General features: G+C 45.3%; 2 protein-coding genes across 3 annotated transcripts in view; one reads left to right on the forward strand and one right to left on the reverse strand.

Moving 5' to 3' along the window:
• LOC138965371 (sortilin-like) overlaps positions 1-19480 on the reverse strand; it is a 109443-nt gene that overhangs the window by 7149 nt on the left and 82814 nt on the right. The gene's annotated exons all lie outside the window — the stretch shown is intronic.
• Positions 141-19480, forward strand: part of LOC138965369 (nucleolar protein 8-like) — a 31597-nt gene continuing 12257 nt past the window's right edge. Inside the window, exons 1-13 of one of the 2 annotated variants that reach the window (XM_070337510.1) lie at positions 141-238; positions 2638-2782; positions 3010-3066; positions 3559-3637; positions 4625-4757; positions 5189-5257; positions 11850-13277; positions 14814-14855; positions 15624-15704; positions 16384-16446; positions 17122-17253; positions 17751-17856; positions 19145-19250. In XM_070337510.1, the coding sequence (XP_070193611.1) occupies positions 2647-2782; positions 3010-3066; positions 3559-3637; positions 4625-4757; positions 5189-5257; positions 11850-13277; positions 14814-14855; positions 15624-15704; positions 16384-16446; positions 17122-17253; positions 17751-17856; positions 19145-19250 (2432 nt within the window). In that variant the 5' untranslated portion in view covers positions 141-238; positions 2638-2646. The remainder of the gene's footprint in view (positions 239-2637; positions 2783-3009; positions 3067-3558; positions 3638-4624; positions 4758-5188; positions 5258-11849; positions 13278-14813; positions 14856-15623; positions 15705-16383; positions 16447-17121; positions 17254-17750; positions 17857-19144; positions 19251-19480) is intronic. The other variant, XM_070337511.1, reaches the window with a different exon arrangement.

Consider the following 19480-nt stretch of genomic DNA (forward strand, 5'->3'; position numbering starts at 1 on the left):
ACATCAAGACAGACATAGTCATAAAAACAAGAATTATCACATGCTTAACTGTTTTCTACAAATATACTATTTTACAACGGGACTAAGGTGAATGCGCAAGTGTGTAAGTGATAGCTAGTAATAAATACTCCCCAAAATAAGGGAGGCTACTCTCGTTTAGAAAATGGATGGCCATGTGGGCTTAGTGGTAGATTGCTGAAACACATTGTTGTTTGGGCTTTGATCAAGCGCTTGGTTGGTGAGTATTTTCATCCAGGAGCGTTCATTTGTATGACGGTAAACCATGAAGCTAATCCACCCTGACACAGCTTGATTATGTGTGATTTTGGTCCCTGCAACCCTTTCCAACACTGGCAACAGATGCTCACTCCCACTTTAAAAGTGACTTTAAAGTTTAGTTTATAAATTGTATAAATGTCTCCCAATCCCAAGTCTCAATGAATCTGTAAATTAACACAGATTAGATTCGTTTTCATCGCCAACCAGAACAACATTTAGGTCACTTAATCTTATCTCTAGATGTAGTTTAGGCTATGTGCACGCTTTGTTTTGACGCTGAATAATTAAGAAAATGTGAAATTGCTTGCTGCAGTTGTTGAGTCATGGGTGTGTGTGCGTTTCCCGCAGCATACCTCACTTTCACTTCCAGAGAGATAATTCTGGAGATTGCCTGCCGTGTAAACACATTCTCTTGCTCTCAATATTTTGAACTGACCACTGTGATCTACTATCTTGAGTACTGTACAAGTTGTATGATCACTATATCAGTAACAGTAACACCAATGATCATGCCCAGGAGTGTCTTGGAGTGGCTCGGGAGCTGCGCATGGTTATGAATCCCCCAGGCTCGGGGACCGGCATTCACCGGTATCTCGTAAAATAGACATTCTAAGTTTTCCCTATCCTGGCACTGGCAGGTAAATTCGTCTTAGCTCAGTTGTTAGTGAACTGCGCTCAGGTTGGGGAGGTCGTTGGTTCAAGCCCTGCTGTTTCCTTTTAAAAAAAATTTTTTTTTTGAAACCTGTTAGATAAATTTTCCCCTTCCTAACTAGGTCTATTCTGTTTTATTCCATTTCCAAAGCATTTCGGTGATCCAACTGAGATAGCAACAACAAAGCTACAGTCACAAGTCACGGAAGTTTGTTCGCGAACCAATCAACGTGAATTACTGGTCCCGGGGCCAGAAGCAGCCAGGGCCTCACATCCACATCGGACATATATATATATGAGGATTTTTTTTTCAAATGTCCTATACATTTTTCATGCAGGAGGACAAATGTCCTATTGTTTTTGTCACAAAGTGGTCATTGTCCGATTATTCTATCATTTGATCCGGTCATCGTCAGTACTTCTCAATTTACAGTAGTTTGAATGCTATTTTATCGATGTATTGCGAAGCGATGTGTAGCAGACGAAATTAGACGTACCAAAGAGTTTCGAAGGCTCGCAACTCGGAATGCTCGAAGCCAGTTGAGAGTTGCCTCCCTTCGCGCTTTCCCCGAAAATAACGAACATGCCGCCTAAACGAAAACTGATACCAGAAAAGGGACAGAAGAAATTACACTTCAAGTCCCTTCCCTCATCATCTGTCAGTAGCACGGAAACTGAGCTTCCTCCAGCCCCAGAGCAGTTAGAGCCCGATCGCACAGGTGAGAATGTCGATTGCGATAGTCAAACATCGGAGCCGAAGAAAGACACTACCCCCTCCCTCACTGACTCGATGTAATTTATTTTATATTTCCTGTTACCTTTTTGCCAAGAAAAGTATTTTTGTTCTTTTACTCTCGTGCCAAGAAACTAGTCAAGTTTAATTATATTTACGTTTTGTTACAGAAAAAAATGTCCTATTGATTTGTTTTTGTTCAGGACAAATGTCCTATCACTTTTACATTGGCCAGGACATTTGTCCTATGCTACCTCTCATGGATGTGAGGCCCTGAGCAGCATTAGTTAACAAAATGCAGTACACAAATTAACATGGAAACAAAAAACAAATGTGTTTCAGTTAAGGCAAACCATTAGTCTGCTTCGCATTGATCGAGTTACTTCGATCCATCATCCATGGTCTCTGCTTCGACAGAATCTCTGACACCTGCGAACCGCATCTCTCGCTACGGTCAGTCGCTTGTCAGTGATCACGCTGTTGCCGAAATTCAAGTCAGTAAGCAGACCACAGTTCTTTGAATTGAACTTTAGAAGAAAATCTTTATGAACGAATCGGACCTAAAAAAATTAAGGTAGGTTGGGGAGAGTGCCGGTCCCCGAGCCTGGGGGTTCCGCAACTGACTCGTCGGTTCTCCAGCCACGGCCTAATTCATTTGAACAATCTGAAGAGACTACAGCTTTAGCGAGTTTAACAACTGATGAGAACGATTATTTATCTGTTAGTGTTACACTTACAGTGGAACCTCCCTTTTAAGACCTCCATAAAATCTGAGAAAATCCGGTCTTAAATTAAAGGAGGAAAGTCTTAAATGGAGGTAAATCTACAGAGGTTATTCATGAACAGAAAGTCTGGAGAAGCAAAGTCTTGAAAGGGAAGAATTAAGTCTTACAAACTGGGGGTCTTAAAAGGGGGGTTCCACTGTATGCAAAAGGACGCATCTGACTTGTTGATGGCAACCACAACTTTTGCAGGTCCAAAGGATGACAGACAAAGAGCAGAAAAGAATTTTCATTGGAGGACTGGTGACAGCGGTGACAGAGAAAGAATTGGTGGAGAAATTCTCACGTTTTGGTAAAGTTGGGCAGCTAGAGATCAAAACACGGAACAGTGATCTGGGTATGAGTTTTTCTCTTTCTTAGTCTCTCTCTTGTGTCCCCAAAATATGAAAGTGCTTGAATTATTCCATATTATATATATATCCCTCTCCCCACCCCCCATTCGGACTATCCAACTACAACCACTGCATCCCCCCCCCCCCCACCCCTGTCTATCAGAATAGCAATATAACTGTCTCATCACCATATTATTTTATTATTTTATTTTAACCTTACTTTGCATTTCAGACACCAAAACGTTTGCTTACCTGAACCTTACAGCTGGAGAAAATGACTTCAAAAAGTGTAAGTGAACATGGCTTTTTTACATGCAGTATCGATATATGTATCTCTTGGCTACTAGTATGATCTTCAAGCATGACAGTCTTTGACAGCTATTAAGGATTCATGTCTCAATCACTTGTGTTGTCTGATTTTTTGTTACTTTTGTGAAAAAATAAACTCTACTGCAATACGAAACTACAAAATCTTTGTAAATGTAGAGTGGCAAGGTCAGGTCTGACATTAATTGTGACCAGAATATTACTAGAATCAAATTCTTTATGAAATTAACTGTAAGTGTAAGTCTTCTTCTTCTTCTTGGCGTTCTCTGGCTACTGTAAGTCTAAATTCTGTCTCATTCTGTTGCTGGTGTTCTGCTGAATTTGTATAGTGTAACCACCATTTCCTGAAGAATCGGTACAAATTGTAAGTTTTTTAAGCACTTCTTACATGTTTATTACTTGTTATTATTTCCTTGAATCTGTTTATTGACAAATGTTTGTCGTGCACTTTTAGGTTTCACAGCCTATAACAACACCAAGTGGAAAGGGGGACAACTAAAACTGCAGTTTGCGAAAGAAAGTTTTTTGAGCAAGTGAGTTACTTAGATGCAGTATTTGTTCATGGTGGTGGTGGTGATGGTTATACCTCGGTAATATTTGGCGGTCGTGATGGTGGTGGTGGTGATGGTTATACCTCGGTAATATCTGGCGGTCGTGATGGTGGTGGTGGTGATGGTTATACCTCGGTAATATTTGGCGGTCGTGATGGTGGTGGTGGTGATGGTTATACCTCGGTAATATTTGGCGGTCGTGATGGTGGTGGTGGTGATGGTTATACCTCGGTAATATTTGGCGGTGTTCATGGTGGTGATGGTTATACCTCGGTAATATTTGGCGGTCGTGATGGTGGTGCTGTGTTATTGTGTGCGAACGGTCATTTTCCGCCACAAAGAACATTCACTGTCTTGTGCTAATGTAGGTTTTATTTGATCCATTAGAGTAAGAAGTTTAGTCCAAATTAAGAAATGAAGCATGTTAAATACATACCAGGGCGGGGATGTAGCTCAGTCGGTAGCGCGCTGGATTTGTATCCAGTTGGCCGCTGTCAGCGTGAGTTCGTCCCCACGTTCGGCGAGAGATTTATTTCTCAGAGTCAACTTTGTGTGCAGACTCTCCTCGGTGTCCGAACACACCGGTGTGTACACGCAAGCACAAGACCGAGTGCTCACGGAAACAGATCCTGCAATCCATGTTAGAGTTCGGTAGGTTACAGACACACGAACATGCCAAGTATACATCCCCCCGAAAGCGGCATATGGCTGCCTAAAAGGCGGGGTTAAAACAGTCATAAACGCAAAAGCCGTAGGAGTTTCAGCCCATGAACGAACAAACAAAGTTAAATACATACCAATGACTGACCACAATAGTTGCGACAGGCTTTGGGGTAAGTAACCAGCATTTTTACAAGAAAGACCACCAAAAAAACCGGTAAAGTCTTGTTGGAGGCAGCAGTACAATTTGAATCTAAATTTTACATCTAATAGATGTGTTACATCCAATCATGTGTATTTGTTTTTCAGACTAAAAGAGGAGCGAGAAGAAGCTGTGAAGAAAGAAGAGGAAGTCCCAGCCCCTGCAGAGGTTAAAACAAGTCCAGCGCTAGAGGTCTACAACGGGAAGGCTGTTCCCGGAACACTCCTAGATGAGGAAGGGGTAAATAGAACCTTACAATACAATCTGAGAAGAAGAGCAAAAGTCAAACAACAATAACAACAAAAAGAAGAGGAATATAAGTGGGAATAGAAGGGGAATATAAGTGGGAATGTTCATTTTCATTTTCATTACTTTATTGTCCCATCGTTTGGAAATTCAGTGCGCTTCCTCCCTGTGGAGGGAATATTTCAGCTAGTGTTTGCGTGTGCATGAAAGTGTTAGACTGAGAGGGGTGTATAAAACATTTGTAAAAATGAGGGAAAAGGGTGAACAAGAGGTGTGTGTGCAGAAAGTGACTCGGTGAGGTCTCCAAGTATCCATGGATATATTTTCTCTGTGTGTGATGGAAAATGTTTGCTTCTAAATGTTCACCAAAACTAACAGTAACACATTCATTTGTTTTTTTCTGTTCTCTTGCTACTTGCCTTCAGAAATGGGTGATGGGGAAATACAGTAGAGTGCTGCCAGTCCTGCGTGTCAAGAAGCCTAGTTCAAAACAGGTATGTTATTTAAAATATTGTTCTTCTTTTGCCTTTCTTTGAGTAACAATTAATTTGTTTTATTTGGCCTAAAAAAAAAATAGGTGTGGTTACGGTAACCCGACCTACCCTATAACTTTTTATTACATTTGTCAAAAAAATACCAAAAAAACCAAGTAAACTAGTGCAGAAAATGCAATGAAAGCGAAAGCGCCTGAGTCGCACACTTATTTCCCTGTCAAGTAGGTTTAATTTGTACACATTAGAAAAAAAAGTTTAAAAAAAAAAAGTGATTGCCTACCTTCCTACCCTATTTTTTTTTGGCTATGTTACCGTAACCACACCTATTATTTTTTTTGGCCTTATCGTGTGTGTGTACACACAAACAGAATTTATGCAATGACATTGACAATGACAAATCTTTATTTTTCCAGGGTGACAAAAATAAGCATGCAGAGAAATGGAGAGAGAGATAGAGAGAACTTGAACTTTATTTTTTGAGGGTGACGGAATAAGCAATGCAAACATGCTTCTTTTTCATCCAGCCCTCGTCCATTGAGGGGTAACTCAGTAACAAGAAGAAATAGAAGTTCAGTTAACTGCAGTACAAATTTAAAAATTTTAAGAGTAAATTTTCATTTAATTAATATACTTACCCAACTCACAAATAGCAATTAACTCTAGTTCAGTGCTGGTAACGCTGTACGCGTCCCCTTGGTAACCAAGGGAGACCACTCTAAAAAAGAAAGTGATCCATCCCATAATGCCCGACTATCAACAGTCAGACATCCGTATGCGTGCGCATACGCCGCCATCTTATCATTCCAAAACGAAGCCCAACTCACTCTTTTTTAGACCCCAGTACCAACCACAGCGGGGAGGTGGGAGGGAATAAACGTTGTGAGTTGGGTAAGTATATTAATTAAATGAAAATTTACTCTTAAAATTTTTAATTAAATTACATATCCATACCCAACTCACAAATAGCAGATTGCTACTATAGGTGGCGGGTACTCACCAAACATCAACGTAGAAGAGCTTGTCCTGCTGCCACCATAGAAGGTAGTGCAAAACTGCCATCTTGTCGCAGGGAGGAGATGTCTCTCAGATAATAATTCATGAAGACATCCTCCGATTTCCAATAGGCCGCCTCCAAAACGTCAGCCAGACGGCCTGAACGGAGCACTGCCACAGAGGAGGCCCATGCTCTCGCCTCATGCGTTCTTGCCGAGGTCAGGGGAAGTACTGCCCTAACCTCTCCGGACTGAGTATGCCACCAGGCGTAAGCTTGCCTGATTAGCGTGGATACCCACTTAGCCAAAGTCACCTTAGCAATATCTTTGCCCCTTGCTGTATTGGGAGAGATAAAAAGCAACTTTTGATTTTCTGAACGAATGAACCTAGTTCGAGACAGGTAAACGCTGAGCGTTCTGACCGGACAGTTAACTATGTCAAGATCTCCAGGAGCAAGGATGTTGCTCAAGGCAGGGATGTTAACGACAGGAGACATATGACCTGGTTTTTGATTTTTTGCTAAGAATTCAGGCCTGAATTTAAGAGATATGGAACCATCTTTTTCGGTTGCAATATCTTTAGCTAAGCCGGATAAAGCATGCACCTCACTCCCTCTACGCGACGTCGCGAGCAATGTTAGAAAAACCGCCTTGCGCGTCAAGTTAGCCAAACTAGATGACTGTAACGGTTCAAACTCGTTAGAAGCCAAAAATCTCAACACAAGCAACAAATCCCAAGCAGGGAGCGAAGACTTCACGCGCGCGGCTTTAAGGGCAGCACCCTTAATAACGCTAGCGACAACCCCATCAAGAGTAATCTTATGTCCCAGCTGCCTAAGTGTTGACGAAATCGCGGACCTTCTAACACGAAGGGAAGACGCTGACCCCCCCTGTCCAGCTAGCCAGGCTAAATGATTTGCCACCTGCATGGACCTCGGTGCCAAAGGTTTAACCCTGTTAAGACCACACCATTTCACCCAAGAGGCCCAGTGAGACGAGTAGACCGAACTGGTTGACTTCCTATGAGCATGCTTCACAAAATCTACAGTGGCAGAAGAGGCGCCTGCCTTAAGCATAGCGCTTCTGACAGAATCCACCCTTGAAGGTTGAGGGCCTGAGGGTTCTCGTGAGGGATTCCCGACCTGGGTTGAAGAAGTTCTCCCTTTCTTACTGCGATGGGGATAGGCGGTCGAACCGCCAGTCGCAGCAAGTCCGGGAACCAGTGCTGGCTTGGCCAAAGTGGGGCAACCAGAACCAGCGCTGGCTTTTCCAGGTCGACCTTCCTGAGAACTTTGCCCAACAAGCAAAACGGAGGGAAGGCGTAAGCTGTCAGCCCTGTCCAATCCAGTTCTAGCGCATTCACGCCCCACGCCAGAGGATCCGGGAAGGGGGATACAAACAGAGGTAGCCTCGCTGAATACCGAGTTGCGAACAAATCGATTTGAGGCTTCTCTATCTGCTCCCAAAGACGGTGCAGGGATTGGTGCGACAGCGTCCACTCTGAATGGACCACCTTGTCCCCCCTGCTCAGCGCATCTGCAAGGACGTTCAAGCTGCCCTTCAGAAAGATGGCTGACAGCAGAATATGATGCGAAGCGCACCACTTTAGAATGAGGCACGCACTGTCTGAAAGGCTGAGGGATCTCGTTCCGCCCTGCCTGTTCACGTAAGCCGCGACCGTCCTGTTGTCGGTGTGCAACCTGACATGACTGTTCTGAACGAACGGCAGAAAAGCTTGGAGGGCCAAGGAAACAGCCTCCAACTCTAGAGCATTGATATGGCGCGTGGGAAGAGACAGATTCCACTCCCCCGACGCCACATGCTCCCCCAGGTGCGCTCCCCACCCCGTCAGAGAAGCATCGGTAAACAGCTCGTTCTCTGGCGCCGGGCGCACTATCGGGACTCCCTGTGAGACCCAGGGAAGAAGCCAGACCTGCGTGGTCTCGAAAAACCAGTCTCCCAGAGAAATCTGGGTGTCCCACCCCTGGGTTGACTGATCCCACCGGGCCTGAAGAGCTGCCTGAAACGGCCTCTTGTGTACCCTGCCCAGTGGGACAAGAGTAGCCATAGACTCCATCTGGCCGAGTACTGATGTCAGAACCCGTACACTGGCCAGATTCTCTCCGTGAAGCGCACGGAGCAAGTCTTGAAGTTTGGCCACCCTCTTCTGAGACGGGCGGACCGACCAACTGAGCGTATCGAACTCCATCCCCAAGTAAGTGAACGTCTGGGATGGAACCAGTTCTGATTTGCCCAGGTTCACAGAGAACCCGAGCTGGGCAGCCTGACTGAGCACCATGCGAGTATGGACGTGGCACAACTCTCTGTCCTGATGTAGGATCAGCCAATCGTCCAGATAAGCTCGCAGACGCACGCCCTCCTTGCGCACAAGAGCGCAGAGCTGACGCACCACGATGGTAAATATCCAAGGCGCGAGAGATAGGCCGAACGGCAGTGCCCTGAACTGGTAGGCCTTGGCTCCCCAGCGGAAGCGCAACCACTTCCTGTCCGTCACGTGCATCAAGACGTGGAAGTATGCGTCCGTAAGGTCCACTGAGGTAGCCCAATCGCCCGGACGAAGCGCCTCTCGCACAGAGGCCGGCGTCTCCATAGTGAACTTCACCGTTCGGAGATACATGTTCAGAGTTGACAGGTCGAGAACTGGTCTCCAAGCCCCCGAGGCTTTCGGTACAACAAACAGTCTGCCGTAAAACCCCGGGGACCGTAAGTCCAAGACCTCTTCTATCGCCCCTTTCGAGAGAAGGGCTGACACCTCCCCTTGCACCGCGGCTCTCGCCTCCGGATCCCTGGGGGGTTTGCAGAGCGGGATTATCCTGGTCAGAGGTGCTTTTTCCCCTGACCAGAGAAGCCTGAACCCCGAACGAACGATCCCGGTAACCCACTTGCTGTCCACTAGCTGCAGCCAGGAAGAGAGGGCCCTGGACGGGCCGCCCGCCACAACCAGTGCGGGGGCTACCGGGAAGGCCTGTTCGGGGGAGTTTCATTGGGGGTGGGGCTTGCGCCCCGACCCCCTAGAACCACCAAAGGACTGACCCCTCTTAGGGTAGGGCGCACCGCGACCTCTACCCCCTGAAGAGAACGACTGTTTCTGAGCCTTACCGCCACCACCAGACGAGGATGTCTGAGGTTTGGCCGTAGACTGCGACTGAGTCCGTGACTGAGACTGAAACTGAGGTTTGCCCTGAGCCTTAGGCAAACCTTGAAAAGCAATGCGGGCTATAGCGAGATCCCTCGCGTCCGCTGTCTCCTTCTGGAGAGCATCCAAAGAGGCCTGACCCAACAACGATCCCTCTAAAAACGGGGACACTTTCAAGGCCTCAATCGTGGACTTATCAGAAATCCTCGATCCCGACAAAAACGCCGACCTCCTTGAGTGCACTGCATGTGCGTAAAGGTTGGCTGAAACCGACATCTGTTCCCTTGTAACCTTGGCCAAAGTGGCCAGAAGGGTAGACACGTCAAGCGCCGAAGCGTCGAACCTGAATTCAAAGGGGTCCAGTGAGGTCGCAATCGACCTCGAAAGAGACCGTTGCAGAGACTCTGACACTGACGTCAGCTCAAGCAACGACCTCCCTGCATCTTCAAGACCCACCATCGAAGCCTCGGTACACGGAAGCGGAGTGCAAGAACCATAACCGACTTCACGCAGCGAAGCAAGCTCAGGCGTCACCGGCAACACAGCCGTTGGTAACGCAAAATGCCCAATCAGCTTAACAGGCCGGGGAACAAGCTTCAACTTCTGAATACCAGAAACAGCTCGATCCCCCGCCTTGGCCAACCACGGGAGAACATCTTCAGGTGCATCACCACGTTGCGACAACAACGGCACATCCGGTCCGTTCCTTCCCTTGAAAACCTTTGCCATAACATAGGCAACCGAGGACGATTCTTTAAACCGGAACTGACCAGAATCATTCTTGGCAGACCGGAAATCGTCAAAAGCCGACCTGGGTGGCAGAAGTCTCTCCTTGCTTCTCACCACCCCTTCCGGAAAGTATTTGGAGGCCGTCTCCGCTGCCATAGCCACCGCGCTCGACAGCTTCGACGGCAGGTTGAGAAGGGTGTCATCCACGGCCGTGGCATTGCCCTCCTCCAACCCTCCTTCCTGGTCGCTATCACAACCAGGTGGGTCAACGCCAGAGAAACTTGCAAAGTCCTCGGAGTCACACCCACCATCCGTCCCGCGGGACGGATATCGAACCGGCATACCCGACACTGAATCAGAGGTATATGCAGAGTTCAAACGATTCACAGGGCTCCCTACAACTGCCGGACGGACGCGATGCCATTGTCCAGAAATTGCAGGAGAGCTTTCACCACGCAAGTGGCTTACTTTATCCTGTGACCGCAAACCCTCGTCACCAGAGAACCTGGTAACTTGAGGGCTAGACATACCTTTAGAGCGCACCGGCCCATGCACAAGGGACACCAGCCGACCATCACCGTGCTGCGACGCATGCACTTCCGCCCGAACCACGGTAGGAGCAGCCACAGCAGAAGCCGCAGCAGAAGCTGAAGCAAAACCGGAAGTGGACGGAGTCGGTGAAGACCTGACTCTACCCAACGAAGATGCATCAACGACGCCAGCCGGAAGTGCGCGAATCTCAGCTTTCGTCGCCGACAAATCGGCCGCCAAAGTAGAAACCTGTGTACTCAAAGTCAAAAGCAAAGACGCAATATCGGCGGGAGACACACCTGAATCACCAGGAGCCCCCGACGAAACAACCGGTTTAACAACATCTTTATCCTTATCACTACGTGTGACTTTGTCCTTCTTCCCGGACAAAATGGCGGACGAAGGCTTGTCAACAACAACATCAACATCACATCCTACATTTCCCGGTTCTATCTGAGAAGTGGCGGAAATTCCATCACTCTTTCTTCTAGACGAAGAACTTCTCTTAGAGGAAGAAGAACTAGCAGCCGGAGAAGCTGAAGCAGCAGCCTGTCTCGAATTAGTCCTATTTTTGGCGCACTCCGCCATGTCAAAACGAACTCACAAAAAATTTTCGAACTGAAAAATTTTACAAGTTCACAACGTGCGACAGAAACGTCGCCAGAGTTACATAAAACAAGAAATCTCTCACCCAAAAACAGCCAGGGTATTGACAAAGCTCGGCGGCAGACCAAGGGGCGAAGTCAATGTCAGGAAACAAAGACCAAGGCTGAACACAGCCGGAGCGTACAACAAAACGCGACCAGACACGTCGCTCGCTGAGAGTGGAATGATAAGATGGCGGCGTATGCGCACGCATACGGATGTCTGACTGTTGATAGTCGGGCATTATGGGATGGATCACTTTCTTTTTTAGAGTGGTCTCCCTTGGTTACCAAGGGGACGCGTACAGCGTTACCAGCACTGAACTAGAGTTAATTGCTATTTGTGAGTTGGGTATGGATATGTAATTTAATACATAATTAACTTGTCCAGCAATCAATAAGACATTTTAAGATGCATCATGATGCATTAGCAATGATGGAAGATTATAACAAAGAATAGTTTTTTTGTATAAAGAGAGAGAGGGGTAATGAATGTGGGTGTTGGTAATAAATAAACTTTCCTCTAACTTCTCTCTCAGGTGGTCATTCTGGATCCAAGCAAGACCTTACACGCTTTGAAAAAACTGAAGAGTGACGACATCGCAGAGAGCTCAGCAAAAAGTGCAGACCTGACCTGGCAAATGGACGTCAATGACAACGACATCACAAAGAGAAGACAGGGAGAATTCCCAGCTTGGGACCCTCCAAAGAAAGAATCCCTCTTTTCCAGGCTCCAAAGCCTTGCAGCGGAAGAACATATCAGTGACTCAGATATGGAGGTGGTTCCTGTCGGAAAAACGGCAGTAAAAGCAAAACCGCTGATCAGTACTGCCTACGATAGTTCTGATTCAGCCGATTCTGTAGATACGGATGAAATCGTCACCAAAGCTTCTGGAAAAAAGTCGCCCAGGACACAGCCTGCAAAGCCCACATCGAAAGCCACTCCTAAAAAGGACACTAAGAGTAACCATGGAAACGGTTTGGCCTTCGCTAGTTCTGAGGCTGCTGAGAAGGCAGGGACTAAGATCTTGCAGAAGAAGAAACAAAAGGTGCAGTCTTCCAATCCTACACCCAAAAACACTCCTGAGAAGGATTGTAACAGTACACTTGATTATGATTCCGACTCGGCTGGGTCTGCTGATACAGACGAAATCATCTTGAAAGTGTCGCACAAAAAGTCTGTTGTTACAAAACCTAGTAACACTAGCAATGAAGCTGGTCAGTCAAAGACTGTTTCAAAAAAGACGCCCAATGAAAAGGGCTACAGTTCTGGAGATTCGGACTCTTCTGAGAACCAGGGACAGACTTTGAAGTGTAAGACTCTTGGCAAGAAAAAAGGAAAAGGAGGAACACTCAAGCCGCCTGTTAAAAACAAGGGTTTGACATCTCCCACTGTTAGTAGTGCAAAGAAACAAGCAAAGATGCACAAGTCTCAGTTGGACTCGGATGATTCAGAAGAAACACAGTCGAAACGAAAATTGATAAAGTTTGCAAAACCCAAACCAACATCAGATAGTTCTGGCTCTGACCAGGACGTTTCAGAAGAGGAAACTCCCAAACCCAGGGATGCTAAGAAGTCAGCTAAAGCCACAAAGTCTTTAGCTTCAGATGCAAGAAAACCAGCAGTATTTAACAGCTCAGTCTCAGAGCCCGACTCGGACAGTTCAGACACTGTAAAGCGGCCACAGTTTCAGTTTGTGAAAACGGCAACAACACAGAGCAAGTGTTTGAGGAAATCGGCCAAGCTGACCCAATCCAAAACACCACCTTTTAAAGGACTGAGCATGCTTTCCAGCGGGGACGAAATGGAGGTTGCAAAGCATGCAAAGAGCACTACTTCTGTGGAGAAAGGGGCAGCTGACAGCATTGGAAAAAGCGCTGTGGCTAAAAAGCAAGCATCAAAGACTCTGAAGAAGGATTTGAAAGGAAACAGTCCCAGCAGTAAAGATGTTCCATTGGACATGAAGGTATGTTTCTGCACAGCAAGAAAGCTGTAATTTCATCACTATCATTGCACTTAAGAAACCACCCTTATGAATGTGTATGCAGGGATGTCGTTAGGCGTCGGACATTGGACATAGACCGATTAAAAGGCTCAAATGTCCGATTCACTTAACCGCATGGCGGTTAGATGTCCTATCGTTTTCAACTGAGCGCGGTTATTGTCCGATAAGGACTCCATTCCTTCGGACAGCGCGTTATTTGATAATTTTACTTTCATGATAATAATCTTCAAAAAGGGACCAAGCTGAAGTTGTGCAGTGCAGATCTTGCGTTTTCGAACCGTTTGCGGTATGAGCTGTTTGCGTACATCCGTCTACAGCACTAAAGTTAGGAGTACAGGAGACAACTCCAACTGACCAAGGCTCGCGTATGCTTTAATTTGCTTTCGGTTAGAGTTGAAGCGCACGGCACTGAATTATGCCACCGAAAAAAGCTAAAGCCTACCAAACAAACAAAAAAGCTAAACACGTTTGGCGTTTCAACGGCATCGTGTGCTACATTAGGGCCAAGAAGAACATGGGAAAACACGGCTAGCAATAGCAATTAGCATAATTCCGGAAAATGACAGCGCCAATGACAGTGTCACCGCTGAAACCTCCACAATCACGGAAAGTAAAGTTTCGTGACTTGAAGATGTACGTACAACAGGACATTCGCACAGACGGTCTTTTAATAAGGTTAACTATTCATGGCTGACCCTGTTTAGTACTAGTTGGTTAGAATTTGACAGCAAAGAGACTTTTTGTCGAATATGTCAAGAAAAAGCTCTGTCAGGAAATCATGCAGTTTGTGTGCCAATCAAAGAAAGAGTGCTGAAGTTTTTGGTTGCTTTTTAGTTTGTTTGTTTCTTTTTTGTGTGTGTCCTGTTTGAAACAAAAGTAATGTTGGTGCATATATTGATATGTGTGTGTGTGTATGTGTGTGTGTGTGTGTGTGTGTGTGTGTGTGTGTGTGTGTGATCATAATTTTGTGTTTTACACAAAATTATAATGTCCTATTAAAATGTCTAAAAGCAGTCAAATGTCCTACTGATGCCGAAGATCTCAGGACATTTGTCCTATGGGTGTGAATTTGTGGCAACATCCCTGTGTATGTCATAAAAATTTCTCATCTCAAATGTTAAAACAGAAGCCACCCACAGACCATTTCTAGCTCGACTCACTCACCTCATTTTAGAATTTAGATTGTCCAAAAGGACTCGGTTCATGAAGAAGAAGAATTATTGGAAGGGTTGCTCTCTGATCTTTGGCTCATAACGTTCAGCATGCACACATATCTGCACATAAACTAGCATAAATGTCTCACATATTTGTATACATCTTTTTTTTTTTTTTTTTTTTGGGGGGGGGGGGGGGGGGGGGGGGGAGAACCTTTCCTGACAATGACAGTAATGCACCATGTATGTTAGACACATGTCTGTCTGTGTTTGCAAATGTGATTTGATGTGTTAATGTTTGTGAATTTGTCATGTTTTAAAATTGCTATTGTTTCTTTCAAAGCCTGGAAGTGGAAGGAAATCAGTGGATGGAGTCGCATTCATAGTGAGTATATGTTCTGATTTAGCCCTTCATTTACACAATTCTGACTGAGTGATGTTTCAATGTGGTTTTGTCTCTTGTGTTTTAAAATCAGTTACCCATCAGCAAAGATGTATTATCATCTGATTATGTGACTGAAAGGAAATAATGAAGTGTTAATTTGGAAAGGAACTCAAAGTCAAACAGATGAGTGGAAATTTGTAAAAATACTGCCGTTAGTGTCAGTTCTGAACAGCCAGGTTATAACCTCAGAGGTGTGTTTGTGTGTCTGCCTGTGTGTGTGCATGTGTGTGTGTGTGTGCCTCTGTGTTTGTGTGTGTGTGTGTGTCTGACTCTGTGTTTGTGTGTGTGTGTCTGCCTCTGTGTGTTTGTGTGTCTGCCTGTGTGTGTGCATGTGTGTGCCTCTGTGTTTGTGTGTGGGTGTTTGACTCTGTTTGTGTGTGTGTGTGTGTTTGCCTGTGTGTGAGGGTATGTGCCTGTGTGTGTGAGGGTATGTGCCTGTGTGTGTGTGTGTGTGCCTCTGTGTGTGTGTGTGTGTGTGTGTGCCTCTGTGTGTGTGTGTGAGGGTATGTGCCTGTGTGTGTGAGGGTATATGTGCCTGTGTGTGTGTGTGTGTGCCTCTGTGTGTGTGTGTGTCTGCCTGTGTGCATCTTCAATGCCTGTGTGTGTGTGTGTGTGTGTGCGTGTATGTGTGTTTGTGACTGAGGAAAAGAGAAATTATTAGTATTGTTGTTACTGGTTGTTTCATTATTTCAATATTTGCGTGTGCAGCAAAAGAGTCACCGGGCGAGGCAGAAGAACCTGGAGGAAGTGAAGAAACAGGAGAACCTCATCACAAAGTCCATTCGTGAGGTACACAACACACCATCTCTCTCCTTCTCTGACTCTCTCCCTCTCTCTTTCTCTATTTGTTTCCCTCTCTCTTTCTCTCTCTCTCCATCCCTCTCTCTTTCTCTATTTGTTTCTCTCTCTCCTTCTCCTCTCACTCTCTCTCTCCTTCTCTCTTTCTGCCTCTCCCTCTCTCTTTCCTTCTCTCTTTCTGCCTCTCCCTCTCTTTCTCTCTCCCCCCCCCCCCCCTCTCTCCCTCTCTCTCAACCCCAATGAGAATGCACAATAAATGTGTGTCTAATATGTCATTGTGCGTTGCACATTCTCCACCTCATGCTTCTCATTGTGTGTACATGTTGCAGGAAGCCTCACAACAGAAGAATGTGTGTTACTCCCTCGCTTTTCTTCTGTGTACATGTATCTCTCTTCCTCACACCTTCCCCAATCCCTTTTGCATAAACATGATGTATATATGTATATGAAATCAATGGTTGGGTCACTATGTCAGAACTATGTGTTTGTGTGTGTGTGTGTGTGTGTGTGTGTGTGGGTGTGTGTGTGTGTGTGTGTGTGTGTTTAAAATAAGTAGTGCACTTTCCCTTTCAACATTTAATTGAATTCTGTTTGTATTATCCGTCAAATTCTGAACATATAATAAGAAAATGTGCCATGTCTTGTGTCTACTTATGTGTTCTCTTTTTAGGGAACGGGCTCAAAACATGTGAAGTTCTCAGACTCGGATGAAGAAGGCTCTTTAAAGAAACAGGTGAGCAAAACATGCAGGTATTTTCACTTGACTGAGCTCTACACCTTTCGCCGCCATGCTTCATTGAACAAAAAAGTGACTGATGTGGTTAGAGATTAAGAATTTGTCCAGGAAAAGTTGTAAAGCTGAAGTTTTAAAACCAAACTCAATAATCAGTAGCATTTTGGTCCAAAACATTTTGTGTGAATTAGTTTTGTTCTTGTCATGGTTGATTTTGGATAACGTTTTCGGTACAATTATACCCTTTCTTCTTGTTGAGACCTTAAATGACAGACAGCAGCTTCCAGGGGGACCCTGAGTTGAAAATAACCCATTCATATTGCCTTTTCAAAAGCCAGACTTCATTTTGATGGACAATCGAACCCAACGACCAGCCAAGGGACCAACCAGTAGTGGTTCGTATAGACAGGTAGTCGTTATGGAAAGGTGGTCGTTCACAAGAGGTGGTCGCCAGGGCAGGTCGTTATGGAAAGGTGGTCGTTATGGAAAGGTGGTCGCCAGGGCAAGTTCGATTGTACACACATTTTTTTCAAAATCCTACTGATAAAAATAAATCTCTGGACCTTATTTTGTTCTGACACTAACAGGTCTCTTGGTCTCATGCAAGATGCACTCGTAAATCTCTGCATGAACTCAACAGCGACTCACTTTCGGTCTTTACGGCCACTGTTTCAGCAGCCAGTAGAGGCAGAGACAAAGGCAGCACCAGCACTATTTGACGATTCTGCATCAGAGGAGGAGGGAGACAAAAAGGCTGACCATGACTTTTCCATTCGCCCCCAGTTTGAGGGCAAGAAAGGGCAGAAGGTGGGTGCTTGTAAAATCACTAGAACATGTGTCAAGCTTAACCAGTTAATACGCATTAGAAAAATATATATATATAAAGAAAATTTTCTCGTCTGTTTCACTGTGACTCTTTCAATAAATACAGTAACAAATTTAGCTTACAGAAACTTAGTTTAAGCATTTTGATCTTAAAAAACAACATTTTTAGGAACAGCAAGAAGCTTGATAGTACGTGTGGTTGTGGTTTTTAAGAGACATACATTTATCGGATAATTACGTAGTCATAAGGCAAACCAGTTCACTGAACAAACGTGCAAGACAAGAATTTGTCCATCTTAAACTATCTGTGTTACCGTTAGAGAAAATAGGGAAAAGACGTTTCATTTTGTCAAAAGAACTTCATGTGTTTTACATGAGAGTGAAAAAGGATTGACCTTTGTATTTTATTATAACAGAAAACAATCAGATACTAACACAGGAAAACTCTAACGTTGTTGTTGATTCTTGCCGTCTTTCAGCTGATGGAGCTGCAGACGAAGATTAAAGACAGCCGATTCCGGATGGACGATCGTTTTGCTGAAAGCGACAGTGACAAAGAGGAGGAGGAGGAGGAGGCAGAGAAAGGTAACAGTCATGAAGATTGTAGGGCGGGGATGTAGCTCAGTCGGTAGCGCGCTGGATTTGTATCCAGTTGGCCGCTGTCAGCGTGAGTTCGTCCCCACGTTCGGCGAGAGATTTATTTCTCAGAGTCAACTTTGTGTGCAGACTCTCCTCGGTGTCCGAACATCCCCCCCCCCCCCCCCCCCCCCCCCCCCCCCCCCCCTCCCCCCTGTGTGTACGCGCAAGCACAAGACCAAGTGTGCACGAAAAAGATCCTGTAATCCATGTCAGAGTTTGGTGGGTTATAGAAACATGAAAATACCCAGCATGCTTCCTCCGAAAACGGCGTATGGCTGCCTAAATGGCGGGGTAAAAAAACGGTCATACACGTAGAATTCCACTCGTGCAAAAAACACGAGTGTACATGGGAGTTTCAGCCCACAAACGCAGAAGAAGGAAGAAGATTGTAAACAGACTTCTTCTTCTTCTTCAGCGTTCCATGATGGTTGTGTCTACAGTGGAACCCCCCTTTTAAGACCCCCTAATTTAAGACTCCCTCCTTTTTAAGACCTTGTTTTCTCAGACTTTCTGTTCATAACCTCTGTAAATTTACCCCCATTTTAAGACTCCCTCTTTTTTAAGACCCAATTTTCTCAGATTTTTGGAGGTCTTAAAAGGGGGTTCCACTGTATATCCGTTGACCCGTGATGTTGACAAAGTGGGCTGTCAATTCAACAAAGTGGGCTGTCAATTCAACAAAGTGGGCTGTCAATTCAACAAAGTGGGCTGTCAATTCAACAAAGTGGGCTGTCAATTGAAGGTCCAGGGTGCTTCCCCACAGCTTTGTGTGCAGCGTTGTCCCCGTGGGCCAGACTTGTTTTCTCTCACTGCAGTGGAGTTGGCAGGTCTGCAGGAAGTGCTCCGGTGTCTGGTCCGCCTCTCCACAGTCGCAGATGGCCGATTGTCTGATGCCAATCCTTTTTAGGTGGCTGTTCAGTCTGCAATGGCCTTTACGGAGGCGGAAGACAATGGTCTAGATGCTCATGGCGAGTGAGCTGATGGAGGGCATCTTCGTGTAAATTGTATCTATTTTTGTTCTTTTTGAAGGTGGATTGTGAATAGATGAATTCCACAAATAATTGTGTCTGGTTTGTATGGGTTGTGGAAGAGTTGTGTTTTCCTGGAAACATTGAGGCAAATAAACCCATGTCACAGGAATGGTTGTGTAACAAAAAAAATTTGTGATAATGCTGTGTCTAGATTTATGTCATCTTGCATCACATGTGAATTTCCATCATTTCTGACTGTACAGATCCTGATGAAATAGAGCTGGCAGAAGAAAAAGCTCGGAATCTGAAAATCTTGGAGCAAGTGTTGGGCTTCAAACCCAGACAGAGGAACAAAGCAAACATCTATCAGTGAGTATTAAGTCTGAGAGCACAGAGTAGGGGGATACATTGTTTGTTTTGTGGAGTGGGAATGCAGCAACTTCAACTATTGTTCAGTCTTCTCTCTCTCTTTCTCAGTGGTCATATTTTTTGTGCATGTATGTCTGTTAGAACAGGTGTTCAGAACCCATGGCTGTAGAAGTCAAGTTTTACTTTTTGTGTGTGTCTGTCTGTTAGAACAGGTGTTCAGAACCCATGGC

This window comes from Littorina saxatilis, linkage group LG4 (genome assembly GCF_037325665.1).
Source record: "Littorina saxatilis isolate snail1 linkage group LG4, US_GU_Lsax_2.0, whole genome shotgun sequence".
In the NCBI taxonomy this organism is placed as follows: Eukaryota; Metazoa; Mollusca; class Gastropoda; order Littorinimorpha; family Littorinidae; genus Littorina; species Littorina saxatilis.